The sequence below is a fragment of the Girardinichthys multiradiatus genome, chromosome 5, assembly GCF_021462225.1.
Source record: "Girardinichthys multiradiatus isolate DD_20200921_A chromosome 5, DD_fGirMul_XY1, whole genome shotgun sequence".
Classification (NCBI taxonomy): domain Eukaryota; kingdom Metazoa; phylum Chordata; class Actinopteri; order Cyprinodontiformes; family Goodeidae; genus Girardinichthys; species Girardinichthys multiradiatus.
This window is the reverse complement of record NC_061798.1, coordinates 46,343,208-46,368,108: the sequence shown is the minus strand read 5'-3', so window position 1 is coordinate 46,368,108 and position 24,901 is coordinate 46,343,208. Positions and strand designations below refer to the sequence as shown.

The window sequence follows — 24,901 nt, the reverse complement described above, 5'->3', positions numbered from 1 at the left end:
CGCTGAGCGGAGGGTGAGGAGGCCTGCCGACTCTCTGACGCCAGGTCGAGCTGCAGACTAAACTGAGGCGGTGGGAGCGCTCAGGAGCGGCCTGCATTCAGATCCAGCGCAGGGGCGGCAGGGACAGAAAAGGTAGTTTAAAACTTTTATTCATTTATATTAAACTATAAACGGAACGTTGCTTCATTTATACTTTTTCTCGGTAGGTTCTGCGCGGCTTCGTTTGTAGGGAAGTATATCCCAACGGTCTGCAGCTCTCAGCTGTGTGTCATTTAGAAAGCGTAAAACTTTTCATCTTCCTTTTCACTCACATCGTCACACTACAGCTATTTAGCTATATCTTTTAACCGTCGCATTTAAGTCTTTTAAAACTGACATTTGATATGTTTTGGTCAAATATATTACATTTCAGTGCTCATTTCACTGTTAATTGATTTTGAAAATATCTTTAGCATAGTTTATCAGGATCTATTTCAAGTGGAAATCGGGTGCAAAGCTTTAAAAAGAAAATATAGATGACTTTGGTGATCTATTATGTGTAAAACACACACAATAGGAAATTAATGCATGTTAAGTTGCATCATATGAAGAAGTTGGTAGCCTTCCTGTGTCACACATCTATTTTCTCTACACTAAAATGAGTTGGTCTCAATAACTTGCAAATGTGTAAAAATTGCCTTAAGAAACCAAGTGTATGACTTCAAATTGATTGTCTGAGAAGTGAAAATGTTACATTGATTTTTATTTAAATAATAAAAACACATCGGGGATCTAGAATCAGAACATTGTAAATTTACTAGGATGAATGGCTGAAATAAACCATATATATGTGACAAGGCATGGGATGATGAGATTCTTATGGTATGTTCACCTTGAGTATAAGTATCCCAATTTCAGAGTATCAACATATTTACCAAAAAAGTTAAAACAGAAGTGTATAGCATAATCTAGTTGTTATATTCAAAAATATAAGCAACAATAAAACATAACAGCCTAGAAACAGTCAAACATGTATTAAAATTCAACAAAAACGATTCCCAAAACGGTATTAACATTTTTCCAAGGCCAAACATTCCAAGTGCAAGTTACTAAACTACAATGGCAAAATTTCAGTTCCGGTCAATTAAACAAGTAACTTTGCAATCATCATAACATGGTCATGTATGGTGTTTTTTGAGGGTTAGGTTTCCTCTTCATGCCGCTCTTGTCATTCATGAAATCTTATTCATTCTTCCAAAATATTCTTCCTCTCTTGCTTCCCCTGACTTAAGAAATATGTCATTATTTTGGCATTATTATCACTATTACTTTGTACATTCAGATCTCCTACGACTTTTTCAGGGACTTTTCATCATTGAATATATGTAGTTGTGTTGTTGTATCTATGAATTTGTCTGTGCAAGAGGACGAAGGAAAACAAAGTGAGGGACCTACAGCAGCCAAGCCGAGATCAGCTGACATTATTGAGGATGACATATCAAATTACCCAAAGGACAGGAATTTGTCCTTGTTCATGCTACAGTTCCAGTTGTATTATTGCTTGGCTTTCTCCAGTATGGGAGTGTTTTCAGTGCTTTGAGACTTGTTTCTAGAACTGATTAGACGTGATTGTTGTATTATTTTGCTGGCTTACATTCTTTAATCATCCTTTCAGTTTACTGTGTTATATCTGCCCATGGTAGCTGCCTCCATAAAATCTACAGAGAACCAGGTTGAAACGATGACAGGTTGTAGCCCTTCTTGTATATCTGCATGGTGTGGATATGGTAGCCCTGGTGTCACGGGGTGAGGTGTCCTCTAACATAACACTGAGTGCCAAGCGTGTTTGACATGGCAGCTTGGAAACCCATGTGTTTGTTAGGTATGTCTGCTGTGGTCATCTGTGGACAGCTGTCTGGGATGTAAAGAATCGGATTGCAGTAAAGCAAAAATCAGATTTACTTCTGAACAACGCAGAAAAACTGTTTGGTGGTTTGCTCATGGTCTTTGTTCGAAGTGACATGATAGCTTTGTTTCATCTTTTCTGGCCCCAGAGCTGTGTTTGTATTCATGTCTGTCAGGAAGAGTGACTCGAGTGGCTAAAATGAGCCTCCTGGGTCAATGCCATGGGTCTAGTCAGGGAGGGCAACACCTCCTGTCTGTCTGTGGTTATTTCTAAGCCCTGCTCTTACACTGTTGTATTGACTCGATTGGCTATGGCAAGAATCTGCATCTGCTACTGCATGGATGCCTGGCTGCTAGGGATGGCTTCTTTAGAACCAAATGAAGTATTTATTGTTGAGTCTGCCACCTTTATATGGATTTTATTGCTTTAAATTTGACATTAAGTCAACAATTAAACATCTTTATTTTTAAAGCTAAGCTTACAACTTTTAGTTTTAGTGTCAAGAAATCTGTCTTTACTTTGTAAGGGTGAGTATGCTCAGGGTGAGATCTTCACCTTGACTAAAAATGGCACAGTTTCTCTTTAATATAATATGATCTAATAGCTTTTATTTTAAACAGAAAAGCAACAGTTATCACTAGAGCTTGTTACTGATTTTCACAATAAAAACAGCGTTTTATATTTATTGTTTAGATTTTGATACATTGACTCGAGCAAAAAATTGCATAAACACCTAATAAATTTAGCAGCAGCTTTCAAGTCGCGCAGAATATTATATCTTTTTGCAGTTCTGCAAAAATACAAGCATAATAAGCTAATATTAGGTGGTTTATCAGTCAGGGTATGTGCCAGGTTAGGGAGCCTGCAGTTGGAAATTGTCCAGCCTTCTCTCAACCAGCTGACCAGCAGTGCGCAGCAACAAGTGGAGTAAGGACAGTGTTGAGTTACTTAACACTCCATACAGCTGGAAAAACTCAGATTACCTCAGCCCTTTCTCTGCAGTGTTGCTTAAAGCAATTTAAACCATAGAAATGGTATTATGGACATTTTTTGCGTTTTTCTTTATATTGTAACTTTTTCAAACCTTGGTCATGCCACGAAGACCGTGAAATGGCCTATATCAGCTGATGAGATATTTAGTGTGTAAATCTAGTAAAATCAAAAGACCAAAATTAAAACATGCTCTTTTTGTAAGAATAGAAGCTAAGGCATGCATGGATTCCTCCAGTGCGATGCCTTGAAAGCTAACATCTCCTTTTCCTCCATTTTTTCAAAACTGAATCACAGTTTTGTAGAAGATGATAAACACAGCATCCTCATAGTGTCTGGTTCCTCGGGAATTAGCCCTGATTGCAGTTAATCTTGAAGAGCCCCAATCAGAGACCAAATATATGAGCGCTCTCTGTCTCTCTTCCCTAAGACACTATCATACATCTTTTGCTGCACCACTCTCACTTTTCTGTCTCTGCATCCTTCCCCCTTTCTTCCACCCCCTTTTTCTTTATCTATCACACTCTCTCGCTTCCTGCTTTTCTCTGTTTATAGCCACTGACTCCATTGAGCGGGGGTTAATGGAGGCCCCATCTAGGACCCTGCTGATAAATAATGTAGCTTCTTCATAATGCCCCATCCCTGGGGAGGGTCCAGAGAGCATCATTACTGCCTCCTCATCCTACACAGCGCAGGCTTAAATTGATTAACAGACACTGGAGCGGTGCAAAGTGATCCATGTAGCTAGTGTAGTGGCTAACAGCTCTCACCAGGTGGGTCAAACCCCCCGCCTGCCAGTGTCGCACGATCCCACTCTGTGCTCCCATTATCTTCGGTCTCTGTCCAGTGGGCTAACTGATGACCATAACATGCTACCACTAACCTAATAGGGAAACGCTGGGCTGGAACTCGGCTGTAGGGAATGTCAGAAGGGTTTTTATGGGTCTGTTGCATAAATGACGGCAAGTGTTTCAGGTTTTAAAGGGAAGAGAGCAGCACCAAGGCCACTGCTGGCATTTGTTGACTCTTCATTGCCCAGTATGAAGTTATAAGTTCAAGGGTACAAGTAGGAATCAATTTTTTAAAAACTATTCAGATATTGATCTTAAAATATAAGAAATGAATGCAGTGCAGTTGCAAATGCAAATTAATGTAATAATAAGCTGCAATAAATGTTAATGCATTCACTTTAGAGGTCTAATTATGATATTAACTAGTTTTGTCTGACTGCAAGCTAAAAACAGTTTGTCAGTACATTGCTTGGTTTGTCTGTTATGGAGATGATACAACAGAAGTTATTAAAGTATTAATGCTACAAGCTCTTGCTCCTAAAAACAAAATCTTAAAAATGTATTGGTTGAACATTCACCACCTTTTTATGTGAGGATTTGCTCTTGTTTTGTGGGTCACATTTTTGTAAACCTATTGAAGTCATATTTAATACTATTACCCTGAAACATCTGTGGAAGTGGTTCAGTGACATTTTGTTATCTGAGAAGATTAACAAAAATGATGAACAAATGAAGAACAGTGTCAAAATGTATGTAAGGTATGTTTATCTCCATAATTAATAGCTTCAAAAATAGAATCGTCATTGTAACATAAGCTAGAAGTGCTCTTCGCATCTCAAAGTTTAGGTAAGTTAATGCACTGCGTAGAACTGCACCTACACCTGATATTTTTCCCGCTGATTATATATAAACATTTGTTCCGATTCAGTTCTGCAAGTTATTGTTCATGTAGTTTTAAATCCTGCAGAAAAAGCTGTGTGTAACTCTTGCTTCCAGTGCGGCTGCAACTAGATAACAGCAGGTTGGAAATTCTGAAGCATCCACAAACCCACCGTTTTAAGTCGAGTATAACTTATTAGCTGCCTCAATGTTGGTAGAAGACGTATTTTATTGTTTTACTTACCTGATTCTGACTGCAGTGACGTGCTAGGCTGAGTGTTGGAGGTGGAGGAAGAGGAAGAGGCAGCGGAAAAAGGCCGGTGTGACACCGTCGCAGTAAATCAGATGGGGCACTCTGTTACTTGCACACTACGAATCCTGAGGTGTTTATCCATGTTGGTTGTTTGCCCCACTTTGCATGACATAATCTTATTGCAAGTCATGGTCATTTCTTTTATAAAAGTTAAGCCACACTTTCGATTGCCACCACACACTGTCCATTCCTGTGGATTTTTCATTGGTGTTTGGCGGATTCTTCTTCCGGTTGCCCGATTGGGTATCGAAACTAGAAATGGAAATTAAAAAATGTAAACGATTCCGGGAGAATCGGAATGTTAGTCCCAGTCGGTGCCCATCCTTAAACCTTAGCTACTCTAACTAAAAGCTTTATCAAAAAGGAAAGTTTTAAGCCTAGCCTTAAAAGTAGACAGGGTGTCTGCCTCACGGACTAAAACTGGGAGCTGGTGTCACAGGAGAGGAGCTTGACAACTAAAGGATCTGCCTCCCATTCTACTTCTAGAGACTCTAGGAACCACCAGTAAACCTGCAGTCATTGAACTAAGTGATCTGTTAGGAACATATGGACCAATCAGATCTCTGATGTATGATGGAGCTAGATCATTAAGGGCTTTATATGTGAGGAGGAGAATTTTAAATTCTATTCTGGATTTAACAGGGAGCCAATGAAGGGAAGCTAAAATAGGAGAAATATGATCTCTCTTTTTAATTTTCATCAGAACTCTTGCTGCAGCATTTTGAATCAGCTGAAGGCTTTTAACTGCATTTTGTGGACATCCTGATAGTAAAGAATTACAATAGTCCAGCCTTGAAGTAACAAATGCATGGACTAGTTTTCCAGCGTCACTTCTGGACAGGATATTTCTAATTTTGGCAATGTTCCGGAGATGAAAGAAGGAAATCCTAGAAACCTGTTTAATATGGGATTTAAATTACATGTCCTGGTCAAAAATAACACCACGATTTGTTACAGAGGTCAATTTAATGCCATCCAGAGTAAGTGACTGACTAAGCAATTTTTTCTTAAAGACTCTGGTCCAAAGATGACAACCGCTGTCTCATCTCAATTAGAAGCAGAAAATTAAACATCATCCAGCTTTTTATTTCTTCAGGACATGTCTGTAGTCTATCTAACTGGTTGGGCTCATCAGGATTTGTGGATAAATTTACACTATATTGCTAAAAGTGTTTGTTTACTTCTACATGTACACAAAGTTTTATGACATCCTATTCTTAATGTTTAAGGTTTGATTTGTTGATGGACCCACCATTGCCAGGAACAGCAACTTTAACTATTCTGTAAACATCTTCCACAAGGTTTACAACAGAGCAGACATTACTCTTTAGAAAACATATAAAAGAAAACACAAATTGTGTTTGAACATATCAGCCAGTAGCTCTCTTTTTTTAAGTCTGTTATGTCAAACAAACAGATAAATTTGTTAGAAAACTGCACATTGGCACCTTTATAGTTTGACTATTTCTGACTAAGCAGTGAAGTAGCATTGTCCTAATGTGCAACACAGTGCCATATCGGGCTCTTTGAATATGCTTGTGGTCAGCAGTCAGATTTGATTGACTGTCAGAGATGAAAACATCCAGGAAACATGGCCTCCAGATGCAGCTGAATCATAGCAAAGGATTGTTAGGTCTACTCCACATGTTGCAGTACAAACTTTGTTGGAGTCTTCCATATGAGATGGGTAATTGTTTTCATGCTGCTAGTCTTAAATTCCTCTGAGAGCGCTGGCTGTTACTGAGAACCCTTCAAAGCATGCTGCTAGATGTTGCTTAAAATGACCTCTTATGAGACAGTATAAATGTGACATACTTTGATTTGTTTAGTTTATATTTTAGGCCCAACTGCTACCGCTGAAGTGCATTTTTTCTTTCCTGTAACATCTTCAAAATCAGCTTTTTCATCTAAACCTAGAGAAACACCTGAAAATAGAGATAGTGTCAGATTTCTTAAGAGTTTGTAATCACATTAAAATGAAGTGAACTCATAAATGTGTTGAAGCGAAGCCCCCAGTCGGTAAATGTTCTTGTGGGAAATGTGTCATAGTTTGAATGGTGCTTAACTGTGAAATACCGAAAATGGATTCATCTTGTAATCTTTTTACCTTGTCAGTTTTGCTGATTACACATGTTGTAGACCAATGATACTAAGAAGGTTTTTGGTGAAACTGTTGTAAAATCTTTGCTGCTTTTTTGGGGATTGCCTACATTGTTTTTTGATGGAAACTTGTTTGCCTAATTTCCCAGTTAGTATTGCAGGGAGATCAGGAGTCTGCTTTATTTTTAGTTGATTTTTCATACTGGAAAATATATTTATACCCATTGAACTTTTTCAAAATGTTTCTTATTAAAGCCACAAACATTAATGCATTTTACTGGGATTTTATTTGATAGAACAACGCAAAGTAATGCATAATTGTGAATAGAAAAATTATGCAGTTTTATTTGTATTCATCTAAATAAAATCCAATGAAACTAATTGCCTTAGGTGGTCAACTAGGGACTACTGGTTTGTTAGAGATCTTTTAGAAAAAAGTGTGCATCCTGCAAAACACGGTGTGGAAATGAAAAACACTACATCACCCATATAATGACAGATGGCAGTGGCAGCATCATGCTGTGGGGATGTTTTTCATTAGCACAGATAAAGGAAGCTGGTCAAAGTTAATTAACATTTGTGCCTTAGAGATGCTGCAAATGACGCAAAAATGTCATCAACATGCGACAGTGGCAGAATGTCCTCAAAAAACCATTCAGGCTTGCAACACCACGGTGCTGTACAGAGAAGAGGGAGCAACTTAAACTCACTGTGGTGTTGTTACAAGCCTGAACTTTTTTTTGTGTGTCGCGTCATTAACATTGCCACCGTCGCACGTTGATGACATATTTGCGTCACTTTATCTGATAACTTTTTTCCGGAGACCTTTTAGTTGGAAGTCTGAGGCTGTTTGATCTGATGTCTGAGGGGGTCCTAAAATGTACACTGTACCAGACGAAGAATAGAATGGTTTTGGTCAAAGCATGTTCAAGTGTTAAAAATGGCCTATTCAAAGTCCAAACCTAAATCTGAGAATTTGTGGTAAGGCTCGACATTTGATCTTCACAGATGCTGTCTTTTTACTCAACCTGAGCTTGAGCTTTTTTTCAAAGAAGAATGGGCAAAACGTGTCTTCGCATATACAAAGCTAGACTCAGCTATTGACTCGGGGGGGTTGAAGAGAATCAGATTTTTATTTGTAAAAAGTAGAACCCTATTCCTTTCATTTTTTAGTTACACGCTGCTCTGTGTATAATAAAGCTTGTGGTTACAAGGCAAAATGTGAGAAGGTTCACAGGTCATGAATACTTTTGCAAAGAACTTTGATGTTTTTAGTTCAACTTGCAGGTTATCTAGCATTTGTTCACGTCAGACTTCTCTGCCTGTTCTCCTCTATAATGTGTCTTACACATGCGGCTGATGACAAAGATGGAAATCACTCTTCATCCCATAATTTGCAGGAGCAGAAATATCTGCAGAGCAGTCTTGATGATGTATCTGTTCCAGCACATAAGACATCCAATATACTGTTGGCTTTACTGTCAGACAGTGACGCCTCCTCTTCTACGAGTCATGCTCGGTAAATGCTGGTGAATTTCTGGCATGCTGTTTATTTGATGTAGGAATTACACCTGAACATTTATCCAGAGCCAAACCTCAAATATAACTACATGTTATCTCCCTAATTGCATTCTGACAGAATAAAAAAAAAAGTAAGGTGAAACAGAAAGTGCTCAATGCCCTTTTGTTTTTCCCTTTTAAAGCTAGGTGTGTACCTTCTGGGTACTTAATTGCTCCTGTGGGCCCCCAGTGAATGGGCATTTGTTCAGGGGTCCACATGTCACTTCCCTTTCATTGTCCTGCACAGAGCAACATTCCTGAACAAAAGCAGGGTTTGTTGTTCATTAAAAGAGGTTTAAAGTAGATAAAGCTGCAATCAGGGGTGATATAAATGACTAAATTAATTGAGTAATAAGCCGAAAATTAATTGGACTGACTAACTTGTATTATTATTATTTATGTAATTTATTTATTATTTATTAAATACTTAGTTGTTAACCAGCCTGCTAAATATTGAAGTCCCAACAGATGTAACTGCAATGGGATATCTAGAACAGGTGCTGAGCGTCAATTACCTCAGCCGCCTCATTCGGCAGGTTGTGGAGGTTGCAGCATGCAAAGTTCTTCCTGTAAGTGGCATTAGTAATTGGTGGTAATGTGACAAGTCATACGGACAGGAAGCTATCTGAAGAATGCTAGGTTGATGTTCGCAAAACGGTGCCTGCACTGACTTCTCTGCCACTTTCCCAGAACTCATGACTGACTGGTGTAGCGGCAGCAGTGACTTTCAAGTTTCCTTTCTGCTGTACAAAAGAAACACTACACGATTGATTTATCTTTTGATGATTGTAACTTTACTGTGCAACCTTTTCTTCCTCTTGCAGTGACTGTAAGGATCACAGAGGACCTTGGAGGCTTTGGAAGGACCTGGAATACAAATATTCCAAAATAAATAATCCGTCCCTCTTTTTTTAACTGATTCTGGACAATCTCCTACTGCTGCTCACGCTTCTTTAGGCGAGTGCAGAAGAGCAACTTGCGCACCATGAATGTTACTTCGCTCTTCTCCTTCACCAGCCCAGCTGTCAAACGGCTGCTGGGCTGGAAGCAGGGCGATGAAGAGGAGAAATGGGCGGAAAAAGCTGTGGATGCTCTGGTTAAGAAATTGAAAAAGAAGAAAGGAGCCATGGAGGAGCTGGAAAGGGCTCTCAGCTGCCCGGGTCAGCCCAGTAACTGTGTGACAATCCCTCGATCGCTGGATGGACGGCTGCAGGTGTCCCACAGAAAGGGTCTGCCACATGTCATTTACTGTCGGGTGTGGCGCTGGCCTGACCTGCAGTCCCACCACGAGCTGAAGGCGCTGGAATGTTGCGAGTACCCCTTCGGCTCCAAACAGAAGGATGTGTGCATCAACCCCTACCACTACAAAAGAGTCGACAGTCCAGGTGAGAAATATCAGCCTAAAAGCAACGTTTGAATAAAATTATTTAGGGTTTATTGGATAGAAAGGTTAATTTTTTTACTCTCCCTCAAGTTCTATCATAGATGCACAAAATGTACATAAAGATAAAGTTATTTATTATTTTTATTAGTAAATATGTTTTACAAATGATGCAACAGTTGGTAGAGTACAGTTTGTGCATGTGTGTTTGTCATTAATGTGTTTTTGGAGCAGGGGTAGAACGGGGGCTTTGTTATGGGGATGGTCCGTACCGCAGACCCCTTTTCTGCACACATTGACACAAAGGCGCACGCTCTTTTTTCACTTGCACACTGTAGAGAAAGACTCACCAGATCTCGCTCACACACACACACATACATGCACACACTTCATTGCATGGAGGGTTTTTGTGAGGATGGCTGGAACAGGAAGACTGTCGCTCACACACAATGGGAGGAAAGACTTGCTGCCTGCCTTGCACACGTTTAGTTTTAGCAGCGGCTAGCTCAGGGGATTTAACTCCACACCACCTGTCTGTTCACACTCCCCACCTCACACACAGTCTATTTTTTCTCCCCTAACACCACCCACCTGCAAACACACATCCTGTCAATCTCCTCCCACTGTCCTAACATCAATACTGTCTGCCTGCACCACATTTACCATTAAAAATAACTACTATTGTGATGTATCAGCCTATTGCAGGACCCGCAGACTACCTTCAGGAATATTCACCACACGCAGGAGCCTCATCTCTGGCCGGAGGCCAGGTTTCCGGCTTGAGCGCGAGACAGCGCACCGGTCTGCCTCAACCTAACTTTAGTTAATAGACAGGGATTACTACCAATCAGAAATGAATTACCAATCATAACAGTGCGGCGGGTGAACCACACTCCATACCAGTTGGTGGCAGTAATGCACATCAGTTTTTGTCAACCCCCAATAAAAAACAGAAGAAGTAAGGCGGGCCGCAGAAATTAGAAAGGGTCAGATCGAATGCACAGTGTATAAGATGGAGTTCATTAAACCGCGACAAAATACTATTTTACTGGAGAGAGGAATTAAAAACAAGTGGCGCTGGTTCATGGCTAGAGGAGAGAGGACAAGACGGGAAGCAACTGAGCAGTTGGTGCCAGAAACTGTCGATGCCTGGAGCTTGTTTTTGTGTCATTTGCCACAAAAAGCTACTATATGCTACGAGTGGGAAGAAAGCTCTCGTGCGACATGATTTGGACAAAACCCACAGAGCTGCAGTCAAAGCTGTACAACACACCTGCACGTTACCGGGAGCTACAACGGCAAGCACTCCAGCATCATTCACTGATCGTGTATGTGAACAAAAAATACGTGACTTGTCCTTCACAGTTTCTCAATCGTTAGTTAATCTGTGTAAAACGTTCGCCCAGGACAAAACCTCATTAGCTAAACTGTCTGTCAAATCAACATGTTAGCTATTTCAGCACACATGGGCTGGCCCTTCATTTGAAAAAACTTTTGTCAGAAAAACTCAAAGATACGATGTTTTCTTTGAATGTTGATGAGTCGACCAACTGCAATGTGGACAGAATTCTTAACTATTTTCTAAGCTATTTTGATAAAGACAGTGAAAAGGTTATTACTCAGCATTTAGCCAGCAAAAAAGTTAATATCACAACTACTAATGTTCTTATGGATACACTGAGAGACATTCTGACTTCAAACAATCTTCAGTGGCAAGTCATCAGCACACTTATGGACAATTGTGCTGTTATGCGAGGTAAAAAAGGAGGACTTAAAACACATGTGTGAAAAGAAAACCCCTTCTTGTTGGATATATCTGGAGACACTGTGCACATGATGTCCAATGCTGCAAAAGTGCTTTTAAGTCCATTCGGCACAGAAATACAGGATTTCTGCTCAGACATCTATTATGACGCTGACAAATCTCCAAAACAGAAGGAGATTTTCTCTGAATTTCAGAGTTTGCTGCATCTGCCACCAAAGAGCCTGGTACGACCAATAAGCAGCAGATTCTTGCAGATGCTGGACGTGTGTACCAGGGTGGAAGAGTTGATTGATGTTTTGTATTGTATTTACAGGACCTCTTGTTGAAGGATCTTTCAATCTAATGGATGATATTTTTGAGGCAGATAGATGATCAATGAATATTGAGACATATGAGGACCTTGCAATAATTAAATCCACCTTGAAGGCTAGGCAGTTCACAGCTTCAACCATGACAATAGATCAGCCAATGAGAAGATCATGTCTGTTGGCATATCAGAACTATCAGAAAAAGCTGGAAAAGAAAAAAGAGATGCAGAGATGCATCATGAAAGGAAGCTTCAAACGCTGACTGAAGCAGCTGCTTCAACTAAAGTGTCGCTTGGATCAGACTGTTTGACTCCATCTGCAGCTTCTAAAGCTCCCTCTGCTTCAGCCACAGGTCCAGGCTCAAGGCCAGTCAGATGGGCATCTAAGACACATAGCCACAACAGTTTAGCCCTAGCCTCCACCTCTGCAGCCAAAGCATCCACCTCTGCAGCCAAAGCATCCACCTCTGCAGCCAAAGCATCCACCTCTGCAGCCAAAGCCTTATCCAGGGCATGCAGCCACTATGCTCCTTCAACAAAATCAACCAAAACAACCTATAGACCTGTTAAAGCGGTTTGTTCAGCAAATAGACTCTTGCCCCCCTCCTGTGCTCCAGCCCTATTCCCTGAACAGGTTAAAGCATCATCTGGGGGATATAGCATCTTTCACTCAACCTTACTTGGATAACAGCCACAGATGCTTTCTCTTCTTTAAACTCAGGCACAGTTGTTTCTGGTAAAAGTTTGAAATGAAGTTGTTTGGATCTCTTACAGGATTTTTATAATCCAGAACCTTTTAAAGAGGCACAAAAAACAGTAGGGGTCTTTAAACCAGCTCTGAATAATGTCTCCCTTTAGATTGTGTTATTGACTATTCTAAATTTCTGGCAAATTAGTTGACTGAAATGTGTTCAATGTGGTGTTGAGTGTTGAGTTTTAGCTGCAGGGCTGCACTCTGAGGCGCAGATATTTAAAATGTTTTCTTAAAGTTCAAATACATTTGAATCACAATTAAGTCATTGTTACAAGTTGACTTGTTTGTGTTGTTAAAAGCAGTTATTCACACTTTTGAGAGATAATTTTTAATAAACATTGGCAGGAGCAACGATATGTTATGATTTCATTCCTATCACCACCTCTATAAAAGTTTCAGGCTCAAGATTTGTTTTTACTTTAAGCCCTGAAAATGTAAGCTCCAGCTTTATGTGTCTGCTCAGGTATTTATAGACACAAGTGGAGCATATCGCTGTTGTTCCTGCTGCATCTGAATAGCCATCAGCTGGGATATTTGCCCCAAGTGAACGCCTCGCCTCACACCATCTTTGAGGGCAGAAAACGTAGATTCTGAGACAGATATTATTGGCTAAGGCCGACTGCCTGGAAGCTGACGTTTGAAAAATGCAGCGACATCTGGGCTCAGAATGTTGAATGATGGGGCCTGACAGAAAGACAAGGATTAATCCAGCTTTGCATGCTTGTGATTGAAAGTGTGTGTTGTGCAAAAACTGAGCTTATCATGAAAAGATATTATAGTAGAAAATGCGGTAACTTTGCATCATCCAGAAATGCTTCACTTTTGAAACAGAACACAAGGAACGACATGCAGAAGTCCTGTGCAAACATATTCACAACCCTTACACTTTTTTACATTTTGTCACATCACAAATCAGACTTTTATGGAAGAGTGACAAGAAGACCACTATTGTTTTAATTTTAATATATGGTGAAAAACTTCTACTGCACATCATTCTGAACAAACCTACTTCAAGGTGAAACGCGGTGATGGCTGCATCATGCTGCGGGAATCCCTTTTTGGAGCAGGGACTAGGAATGTTGGTTTGGGGTTGATGTGAAGATGAATTGTGCTGAACACAAAGGAAAGGCGCCAAAAGACTTGAGACTGGAGTGGAGGTTTACCTTCCAGCAGGACTACCTAAAATAAACAATCAGAGCCAACTGGTGTCTGTACCAGGACTTGTTAATAGATGTTTAAAGACACTCTCCTCCCAATCTGACTGAGCTGAGTATGTAGATGTTCAAAGTGGGCAGAGATGTACCCCAAAACACTCACAGCTGTAATAGCAGCGAAAGGTGTTTCTACAAAGCATTGACTTAAATACATGTTATACTTTTCAGATTTTTAATTTCTACATTTCTTTAAAAAATGTGGGATTTTTGTTCCACTTGAAACTTGTGTGCTACTTTGCGTTACTCTATCATGTAAAGCCCCCATAAATTTTATTTAAGCTTGTGGTATAATGTGACAAAATGTGGACAAATTAAAGCATTATGAATACTTTTGCGAGGCTCTGTTGAGATATTCTGTGCCTGATTATAATGATTTACTGGTTTTCTTGTATTTATGAAGTCTTTTCGATTACTTGGTTACCGAATCCCCAGCTTAGCTGCCTCATAACCAGATCACATATTGCTAACTTCTGTACTATACCAACGTTCAACCAACGTTGAAACGCTTGTCACTGTTCATTCATGACATAATAAAAATGATACGCTAAAATGTTTGTCGTTATACCTTGTATACCTATATCTTAGATTTAACAATTTAACAAAATGTATTTCTTAACCAGTAACAGTTTTGAATAGCTGAATATTTGTAGACAGTTAGATTAACTGCTAACATTATCTCATCATATCACTAAATGGAGCAGAGTGCTTGGCAGACTGGTTAAAAAGAAAGAAAAATGTGCACATTTGAGTATTTTTCTGTGTATAACCCTTCTAGATGTTCTCTTCTTTCAGTGTTGCCTCCTGTTTTGGTGCCAAGGAACAGTGAGTTCAACGCCAAGCACACGATGCTGCCTCGCTTCCGTAACCCCCTTCAGCAGAATGAGCCACACATGCCCCAGAACGCCACCTTCCCAGAATCCTTCACTCAGGCAAACACTGTTCCACACTCGCCATCCAGCTCTGACCCAGGCAGTCCGTTCCAGATGCCTGGTAGGAGAAATGAGTTGTGCTTATCTGTTTCCTCCACAATGCACCACAGATATTTGCTTTTTATTTCATTCTGGATCTTTTTTGATGCAGAAACCCCCCCACCTGCTTACATGCCCCCAGAAGAGCAGATGACGCAGGACTGTCCTCAGCCAATGGACATCAACCTCATGGCCCCGCCTCTGCCTACAGAGACGAGCAACAGGGCAGGTAACGGTGGCAGTTTTTTTTATTCTCCTGCTTGTCCAAACATGTCCTTGTGATGTACAGACAGCTCTGCACCTGTTTGCTGTGCCTGCAGGTGCAAAGGAACCCTACAGGATGTTTAGCAAATGAACTTTGGCCTTATAATTTATAGTGGGGCTTTGTCTCCAAGTAAAACCCCATTGGATGTAAAATGCCTGAACAAATCAAACCACTCCTCAGATCAGTTTTATGAGGCCTGTAAAATGGAGCTTATGTCATCTCTCCTGGTGGCAATGATTCAAAACTACTGATAAAATTTACTTTTTACTTCCACTTTTCATATCAGAAACTTGGTTCAATATTTGTTTGTCTTAGCTATGTGATTTTAGTTTTATGTCATATAAGTATTAAAAGGCACCTTATCCAACGTAAACTGTCTCAGCTTGTCTTAGTTTTAAGACATTTCTCAATAACAAAAAAGAAAACTGGGATTAAGAGGCCCCAAAAGATGGCATGATTGCAGAAAGTAGATTTACAAGGCCAGTCAGTCAGTCATTTTCTACCGCTTATTCCATAGTGGGTCCCCGCGAGATTTACAAGGCATAAATAATAATTTAATTACAGTTTACGAATCAACCTAAATGTATTTCTTCTGCTGCCTGACATAAATATGCCTCTAAATTCCCCCTGGTGAAGGGGGACCACCACCTGGTGGTCTGCTGTTCCCCATGTCAGACATGACAGCCTCACAACATCCAGTCACCTGAGGTACTCGGGGCAAATCTCATCCATCCCCCGAAGCCTTGTTACCGTCGAGCTTTTGGACCACCTCGATGACTTCGGCCTGGGTGATAAACAAGTCCAATTCCTCAGTCTATGCTTCCACCAGGGAAAGCGTGACGGCAGGATTGAGAAGATCCTTCCCTTGCCGATAATGTCCTCCATCAATTTAGAATCTCCCTACTTCCATGGTAAACAGTTGGCGAAGAACTGCTTCCCTCTACTAAGGCATCGGAGAAAGTTTGCCAGAATCTCTTCAAGGCTGACCTCATGAGATGGGGGTTGATAAGCAAACCCACCTCAGCCGGCTGCCTCTTCCTGTGGGCCTCTCCAGAAAAGAAGAGAGTCCAACCTCTCTCAAGGAGCTGGGTTCCAGAGCCCACACAGTGGGTGGTGGTGAGCCCGACTATTTCCAGCCGATATCTCTTGACCTCCCGCACAAGCTCGGTCTCCTACCCCCCAGTGAGGTGACATTCCATGTTCCTAGTGCCAGTTGAAGCATCCGGGGAACAGGCCGTCAAGGTCTCTGCATTAGACCCCCATTTGATCCTCTTTTGACGGTCCCTCATGGTTCCCCCTGCAGGTGGTGGGCCCACTGGGGAATAACCTTGCATCTTTCTTTCGGGCTTGGCCCAGCCGGCTCCCGTGAGTAATCCGGCAACTAGGTGCCTGCCAACAAGACCCAACCCCAGGCCTGGCTCCAGGATGGGACCCTAGCTCCGCTGTACCAGGTGTTGTGCTGATCCTCATGAAGGCTTCTGAACCGCTCTTTGTCTGACCCGTCGCCGAGAGCCTGTTTGCCGTGGGAGACCCTACTAGGGACATTTAAGCCCCGGACAACATGGCCGAGCACTCAAACCCCTCCACCATGTTAAGGTTGGGGTTCATGTAAATGGAAAAAAAAAACAAGAAAAATACATACCTAAAAGTTCTTATGCCTAATGTTAATCACCCGAGGTACATGTGTGTGGGAGCTTGTCCTATTTTGGCAAGGATGACTTTGGCAATTATGTTATGAGGCTAACGACATGTAGATTATATCTTAAATATAAAACGATTTGCAAGATAATATAAACGTAAACTGACCATGACATTGTCTATAGGTGACAAAGTATAACTTGAGTCGGGTATCTTGATTTTACAGAAATGTAGAGTTATGTTTAGAGATAGCTTTTAGGGATGGCCAATTATTGCACAGTTTACTGTTGTTGTGAATTGTTTTAAATCTTTTTATTTGTTTTAAGAATTTTAATATAATGTGACAGCAATAAACTTTAAATGATTATTCTTCCTAACCCCAGACACTTAAGATTATTGTTGGCACTCTCACTGTTTTTCCACTCCTGGTTCCATGAGACCTAGAGGTGTTCAAAGTGCAGCCCCTGAACTGATTTTGTGTGGCCCCCAACCGTAATGCAAGAATGGTACATCATTGACGCACCAGCAGGTGGTTGACACAGATGAAGAGTTTTTTAATTAGAGCAAACACAAAGTCATTGTCTTTTAATGATACTTTTTGTTGTCTTTTTAGTTTCATAGTAAACAGCAACTGAAATATCCAGTGACCCGGGTGAAATTCAAAGCAGACCCGAATGCACCCAAATCTGCATTTTAACTTAGCTTAAACACAGCAAACATTTTCACAAAAAGAGTGACAAAAATCCTGTTCTTGTTGCTGAAAATAGACAAGAAAATAATAGTCACCCCCAACCCATAACATTGAGAAACTATATGCCTTTCTTTTTATGTAGCAAACCTACAAAACCCATATAATTGACATCCCAATTTTCCACATAAAATGGCTATTTATTTGTTTGACTAAAATATTTCATATGTAGTATATTGTGGAAAATGTAAAAAACAAATAAAAAAAATTTGGAAGGTTTTAATTTATGAAATAAAAATCTGGGATTCAATGATTCAAGGATTTTTATTGTCATACCAGCTGACATTTACATGTTAATGTACTGTTGGACCATTTGTTGGCTGAATGTTGGACCATTTGTACGCTGCTGGAGCCGCTATGCCTTCCAGCGTCATCGGCCATTTTGTACCCCAGAATAGTCTGCTAGTACAATTCCCAGCAGGCATCGCAGCTGTTAGGAAGGGGGCGTCGCAGCTCTGATGTCACAGTGGACTATATAACAATATGAGGTCTCCCTCATCTTTGCTTTTCACGCTCGAAACCGGACCGGTATCTGGCAACTGAAGCACATCATTCTGGAGAAGAAAATCCCTCGTGGACTTTCATTCATTCTCCGCCGTTGGCCAACGAGAACAAAACTCATAAAAGAGGTTCCTGGGATAAGAAGACCAGGAAACTTTACTTTACCGATCAAAGACGTGGATTTAACACGTGACCAAAAAACCCACGGAGGTTTCAAGGATCTGAAATTTTCATCCTTGTTTTGTACCAGTCGACTGCTGATGGTCCAATTCATATTTTTCTCCTTCGCCAAAGGAGGCCAACGGATGAAGATTGACCGCCTGTTTCTGGGAGTTAATCGCGGACGCGCAACTACGCCCCCTTCTCTCCCCCTTTTCTAAAGAAGACGGCAAGAAGTAATCCCGTTTCATTTCATTTCTATTAGAAATAGCTTGGGCAGGATAGAGTAGGATTTGAGGCGATTTAGAATCGCCACTTAAAGTCCAATGTGTTCTAAGCTGTATGTGCATGCCATGTCTTACTGAAACTTTGATTGCTGTTGAATTTTGAAAGCCGCCACGCTTTGACGCCGGGTGTTTGTCTCACTGTATTCTGACACCTGAGTGCAGACCAGGTAAACTTACAAGCTGGACTGTTAAAATCTCATGGCGGAAACTCACCATTTATTTGCCTTCATCCTTCGTGTTTTCACTGGTTGCCGCCGAAATGTTTATGACCCTTTGTGTGCGCTGAGCTTACAACTTTGGGGGGAGGGACGCTCCCAGAGCTCCGTTCAGCACCATATTTCCTCTTGTTTTGCCATAACTGCTGGTTTGATTTTCATACACACAATGCTGTTTTATCTTGTTTAGTTGGTTATTTTACCCCTTTTTGTGTAGAACGTTTGCACGCTTGATTGGGTGAAGATTATTGAATCAGAACAGCGAGGTGTATCAAGGCTGCTGATTTAATAAATGTTCACGTAGATTAAGAGAAGGCATTTGTGTTTATTTTGAGCAAGAATGATTTGTCTGTCAAAATAAGGTCAAAGTTCCCCACGTTTCAGTGAAACGGTTGATTAAACAGTGACATCTAGTAATAGTTATTAAATTCTCAGTAATAATTGATCATTGTAATTATCAAGGGCTTTGAGCCACAATTACAACACCAGAGGACTGGTAAGTAAAGATTTTTGGTTAAGAAATAAACTTTTCTCAAATTATGATTGTAAATTATAATTCTTGATAAATATTAATTAATAATCTTAATTCTTACAGTACAAAATGTGGACTCAGGTCCCGTTTAAGAAGCCTAATACCTAATAGAGAACTAAATATAACATACAAAGCTACATCTAACAATAAATAGCAATCAGTAAAAATATATGCGGTCAGTCATTTTCTACCGCTTATTCCATAGTGGGTCGCGGGGGAGCTGGTGCCCATCTCCAGCAGTCTATGGGCGAGAGGCGGGGTCACCCTGGACAGGTCGCCTAAAAAATGCACTGAAGAGCAAAAAAAGAAATATACACATCATATTGTCATAAGCTTATTTGGCACCACTGCATTAAAGCATTAATAAATAAATGTATCTTTAAGAATATGATTAAATGAAGTTATCGTGTGCTGATTATTAATAAAATTGCACTGCCTAATATACCTGCTGTCCTGAAATAGTCGACTTTATAATCGGTAAGTTTAGTTTTTTTCGAAGCAGTATTGAAGTGTATTGAAACTTTTTCCTGAACCATTATCTCTATTATGATCCATAAAGTATAGTATTTGTACTTCTGCATCATCATTCAGTCGAGGCTCGCATCGCAGATTGCCCCCTAATCCAGTTGCAGCAGTAGCAGGAAGAGGCACTGAAAGTTTTATTAGCTGGTAACTGGAGGTCAGCGGGTGTTTATGTTTTTTTTCTTTTCCACAAGCTGCATCCTGTATAGGGGATCAGGTTTTTATTGTAGAAGGAAGAAGACAAAACACACCTGCCAGCCAGTGCCACACTACAGAGGGGGGGGGGGGGGCCTAGATAAACATGATTTATTCTTCTCTCCAAATAGGAGAGGTCAGCTCGAAATGACCCCTCACTGTAAAGGATCACACACAAGACACAGACTGCACCTTTTAGAGTGCATCAACATTCATTTTCATCTGCAAAAATCCGAAAATATAATATCTCTGAAACATTATGTTCTAACTGATACAATCTGGAATAATTACATGGATGAGATGGAATTAGGAACAACTTCCTGGAAACTTTTCAGCTCTGAGGAGCCTTTTCCATGTCTGCATGTTAACTGAACTTGGCTCACTCCTCTGACCTCTTAATGTGTTTCCTGTGCAGATGTGCAGCCCGTGGCCTATGAGGAACCAAAGCACTGGTGCTCCATTGTTTACTATGAGCTGAACAATCGTGTTGGTGAGGCCTTCCAGGCTTCTTCCACCAGCGTGCTTGTTGACGGCTTCACAGATCCCTCCAACAACCGCAGCCGCTTCTGCCTCGGTTTGCTCTCCAACGTCAACCGTAACTCTACCATCGAGAACACCCGACGGCACATCGGCAAAGGTAAAGCATCTGAATAAAACAATAACAACAAATTGACCTTACAGTTTAGTTTATAGATTTTAGATCTACCACAGTAATATTCGAACAGCAGTACTGGTATTTTGGAGTTATTACCCCATTATCACTCTTCTATTGCCTCTCAGGTGTCCACCTGTATTACGTTGGAGGAGAGGTGTATGCAGAGTGCCTCAGTGACAGCAGTATCTTCGTACAGAGTCGTAACTGTAACTACCACCACGGCTTCCACCCAACAACTGTGTGCAAGATTCCCAGCAGATGTAGCCTGAAAATCTTCAACAACCAGGAGTTTGCTGAGCTCCTGGCCCAGTCCGTTAACCACGGCTTTGAGGCCGTTTATGAGCTCACCAAAATGTGTACTATCCGGATGAGCTTTGTTAAGGTAATATGCTTTAGAAGTTCATCTGAAAAAGAGAGGAGTTATGTTTTTGGTTAAAAAGATGAAAGGCTGTGGACCGACTGATCAAGAACACTTTAAAAGTTTTAACTTTTTATAATCAAAATAGAGAAAAAATAGGGGTGTCGTGAGATGTTTCCAAGCTTCTTTAAATCATAACCTAGCAGCTATATTAACCACTATTATACTATTTCTCTGTAAAACAGAGCTTCCAGCACATACATTGGGTTGCTACGTATTCATTATCACTAAGACTAGTTATATTTGGGAAGTGGAAGGAAAACAAAACATGGTTTTCACCGAATTAGACAAAAAATATCTGGGAATTGTGGCTTGGATTTCTGTTGAGCCCCCTCTCACTCCAGTACCCTTGAATACTATCTAGTGCAGCCACAGTGAGCACAGCAGAACGGTCAGGGACAAAGATTTAAACTAGAGCTAACTTATGTCCCAATATTTGAAGGTCTCACAGAGCAGTGGTTTGCAGCACGTCTGTCCACCTGACCAGGCAACTCTGGAGGAGCAGTTGAGATCCACAGCTCAGTTGGGAGAAGCTGTTGACAGGACAGCTAATAGTTGGGCACACAATAGTTCTGGACTTTATTAAAGTGGCAAGAAGGAAGCAAATGTTTCAAGAAAACTTTAAAAAGTGTCCTTTGCAGTTTGCCATTGACCACACAGAGGATGTAGCAAACATGTGGAAGAAGGTGGTCAGATGTCATTTTTGGCCTAGATACAAAATGCCATGTCTGGCAGATAACTAACAAACCTCATCACCCTGAAAACACAATCTCCAACAGCTTAAACGTGCAGCCAGAGCTACAATGAAATGGCTTAGATCAAGGTATATTTGTGTCATAGAATGACCTAGTCAAAGTCCAGACTTTGCAAAGCTGGCAGAGACACTCCGAGGGACTTGCAGCTGTCGGGGAACAATGAGCAAAAATAATTTAGTCAGGGGGGTAAATACAAATACAACAAATAAATTGCCTTCCGCTTCACATTTAAGTACTCTTTAGTGTTCATTTATGATTAACTCCCAATACAATACATAGAAAACTTAGTTTGTTATTGGTGACAACAAAATTTGAAAATGTTCAAGAACTATGCATACTTTGGTGAGATGCTGTATAAGCAGTTCTTCAGTTGTCAAACAGAAATCAAATTTTACATAATGTACGTTCCTCCATTTCAGGGTTGGGGAGCAGAGTACCACCGTCAAGATGTGACCAGCACACCCTGCTGGATTGAGATTCACCTGCATGGCCCGCTGCAATGGTTGGATAAAGTCCTGACCCAGATGGGTTCCCCTCACAACCCGATATCCTCTGTCTCGTAGGCGTCAGTAACCCCAGGCCTGTCAGCCATGCGGCTGTCCATACCCCACCATTTTGGTCCAAGTAGTGAGAATAGCAGCTAACTGGTCCCAGATTGTTTTGTAGTTGAGTCAGTTGTCTGTAGCAGATGTGGTTTTGGACTGAAGAACAAACTAATCTAGGGCCTGTAAAGCTGGTTGGGTTACCAGACTGGGAGAGGAGAAAACAAAGTGAGTGTGATGCAACAGGAAGATACTTGATCATTGTGACCAACTGTAATAATTAGACCATCACACTCATGAATCAAACGACCCCTGGTATCTTCCAAGTAATTTTTTCATTGTTCTGTTATTCCGACTCAAATCTAGTTTGGATTGCAATATTCCCTTTAAAAATACAGCTATATCTGTGTTGTTACAACAGTGATGGGACATTCCGGGTCATCAAATTTGCCATTTGCTGATGTTTTCTGTCTGAATAAATTTATTTGGCATCAAATCTAACAAAGTCGGAAAATGACCCATGTAGCAGAATATTCCAGCAATCATCAAGTGCTTAGCTAAGTCTGATGGTTGTTATTTAAGGTAAATCAATTGATGTTATGCCATCAGAATTCATAATTAATCACACAAGAGCAAAATAAGGGGTTTTATGGGCAAAATGTCTGGTTTTGTATGGGGCTAAAAAGGCGTTTCAAACATTAAAGACTGAAACTTTCAATGTCGGTCTTCTTATGTTACACTTTTTGTTTAAAGACAAAAGAAAACGGTAGATATTTTCACCATTAGAATATGTGCTGTCTGGATTTGCAGAGCATATTTTGGTTAGTGTAGTGTTACACATTTAAAGATGGTAGCTGAACATCACATGAAGTGGAAACAAAAGGCAAGAAAGTTTAGTTTTTCTTTTGCCGTTTTACTCTGCAGCAGAATGGGTCTGATGTGGGGCCACAGGGGATAACCACCGTCGTTCAGACGTGTTGGAAATACTACATGATCCATTTTCCTGTGGTGTAGAACCTTATGTCCTTTACATATAAAGTTCTGTCCTGCAGCATTTCATCCTTCTGGTACTGAGAGTAATTACATAAACACTGTTGATGAGTGCTAATGATCTTTCATTTTGCATCCAATGCTTTTATTCTAGTCAATAACGGGTCTTTAAAACTCCGTTGCTGTAATGGATCCGTAGCGTCTGCCTGGCGGTAACAGTTCAAACACAGTGTGAACCGGGTGAGAAGTGTCTTCATGATTTATGAGCTTCTTGGAGAACTGTGAAGCCCTTCCAGTAAAGGGAGAGGGCAGCCTGTGCTGTGTTACTGACCCTCTGTAGCCCTTTCCTCTGAGCAGCTGTACAGCTGGTGTACCACACATAGATGCAGTAGGTCATTATGTTCTCACCAATAAAAGGACACCAGCAGTCTGTGTGATGTTTCTTTTTTATCCTGAGCACCCTCAGGACTTGCTGGACCTTTTTCAGCAGCTCAGAGGTGTTCAGGCTCCAGGTGAAATGTTCATGCTGTTTTTCTTGAGGTCCACTATTAACTCCTTGGTCTTGGAGATGTTGAGCAGCAAGTTGCTCTCTGTGCACCCTGCTGTCAACCCTTCCCCGAGAGTGTAGAGCAGGGGGCTCAACACACAACCCTGTGGAGAGCCGGTACTGAGGTTGAGAATCTGTGGATCCACATGCAGGTTGAGTGTGGCAGTCCCTATGTCCCTCAGTTTGTCCACCATGGAGGATGACGGTGGTGAATGCTGAGCTAGTCCACAAAAAAGGTGCCCCACTGTTCCAGATTGGACAATGCAGCATGAGGGTTGTGGCTACTCCATCAGTGGATCAGTTGGTCCACTATGCAAACTTGTTGGGGTGAAAACTTTAGAGGAGGATTGATGTGAGCCCTTACCAGACGTTCAGAGCATTTCATAACCACTGGTGTCAGCGCAACTGGCTGATAGTCATTAAGGCTGGAGATGTGGGGTTTCTTGGGCAGAGGGACAGTGATGGAGGATTTCAGATAGGGTGGCACAGTGGATTGGAACAGGGAAAGGTTAAAAACCCTGGTGAGGACTTGCCAGCTGGTCAGTGCAGTCCTTCAGCAGCCTTCCTCAGCCTTACAGTCTGCAGCGTGCACCTAACCTGGTGCTCCTCTAAAGTTTTGGAAAATTCCCAGTAAGTACTACGAAAGTAACCCAGAAATCATTGGAAAGTACTTCAGTAATTTCATTGAAAGTACAGGCTTGTGTTATATATTGCTGCTAGGTGTTTTTAATCCAGTGTCTGAAACCTTCCTTGGATGCTTCACAGGCTTATTTTTTGGTTGCTGTAGCCTCGGTTTTTCCCCATTCTTTACATGGTTTACTCATTGCTTCTAGTATGTCAACATTGGATTGATTGTCACAAAGATGTTGGAACTAATACTTTATTTTACCAAAAATACCTACTGGATGTATTAATATGGCAACCCCCCGTATATAACAGCTGTTTATTTAAACTGATGTTTCAAAGCGCTGTTTGTTTCCACCCACCTATCAGCTGGATATACAGGTCCTTCTCAAAATATTAGC

The 24,901-nt window shown here is 41.0% G+C and overlaps 1 protein-coding gene across 1 annotated transcript; it reads left to right on the top strand.

The window, feature by feature from the left end:
• Nucleotides 1-23,057, top strand: smad1 (SMAD family member 1). Its single transcript, XM_047366759.1, has 7 exons — nucleotides 1-132; nucleotides 9,343-9,903; nucleotides 14,732-14,929; nucleotides 15,020-15,136; nucleotides 20,385-20,606; nucleotides 20,750-21,006; nucleotides 22,217-23,057. The coding sequence occupies exons 2-7, from the start codon at nucleotides 9,504-9,506 to the stop codon at nucleotides 22,358-22,360; spliced, it is 1,338 nt and encodes a 445-aa protein (XP_047222715.1). The 5' UTR covers nucleotides 1-132; nucleotides 9,343-9,503; the 3' UTR covers nucleotides 22,361-23,057.
• The last annotated feature ends 1,844 nt before the right edge of the window (nucleotides 23,058-24,901 follow it).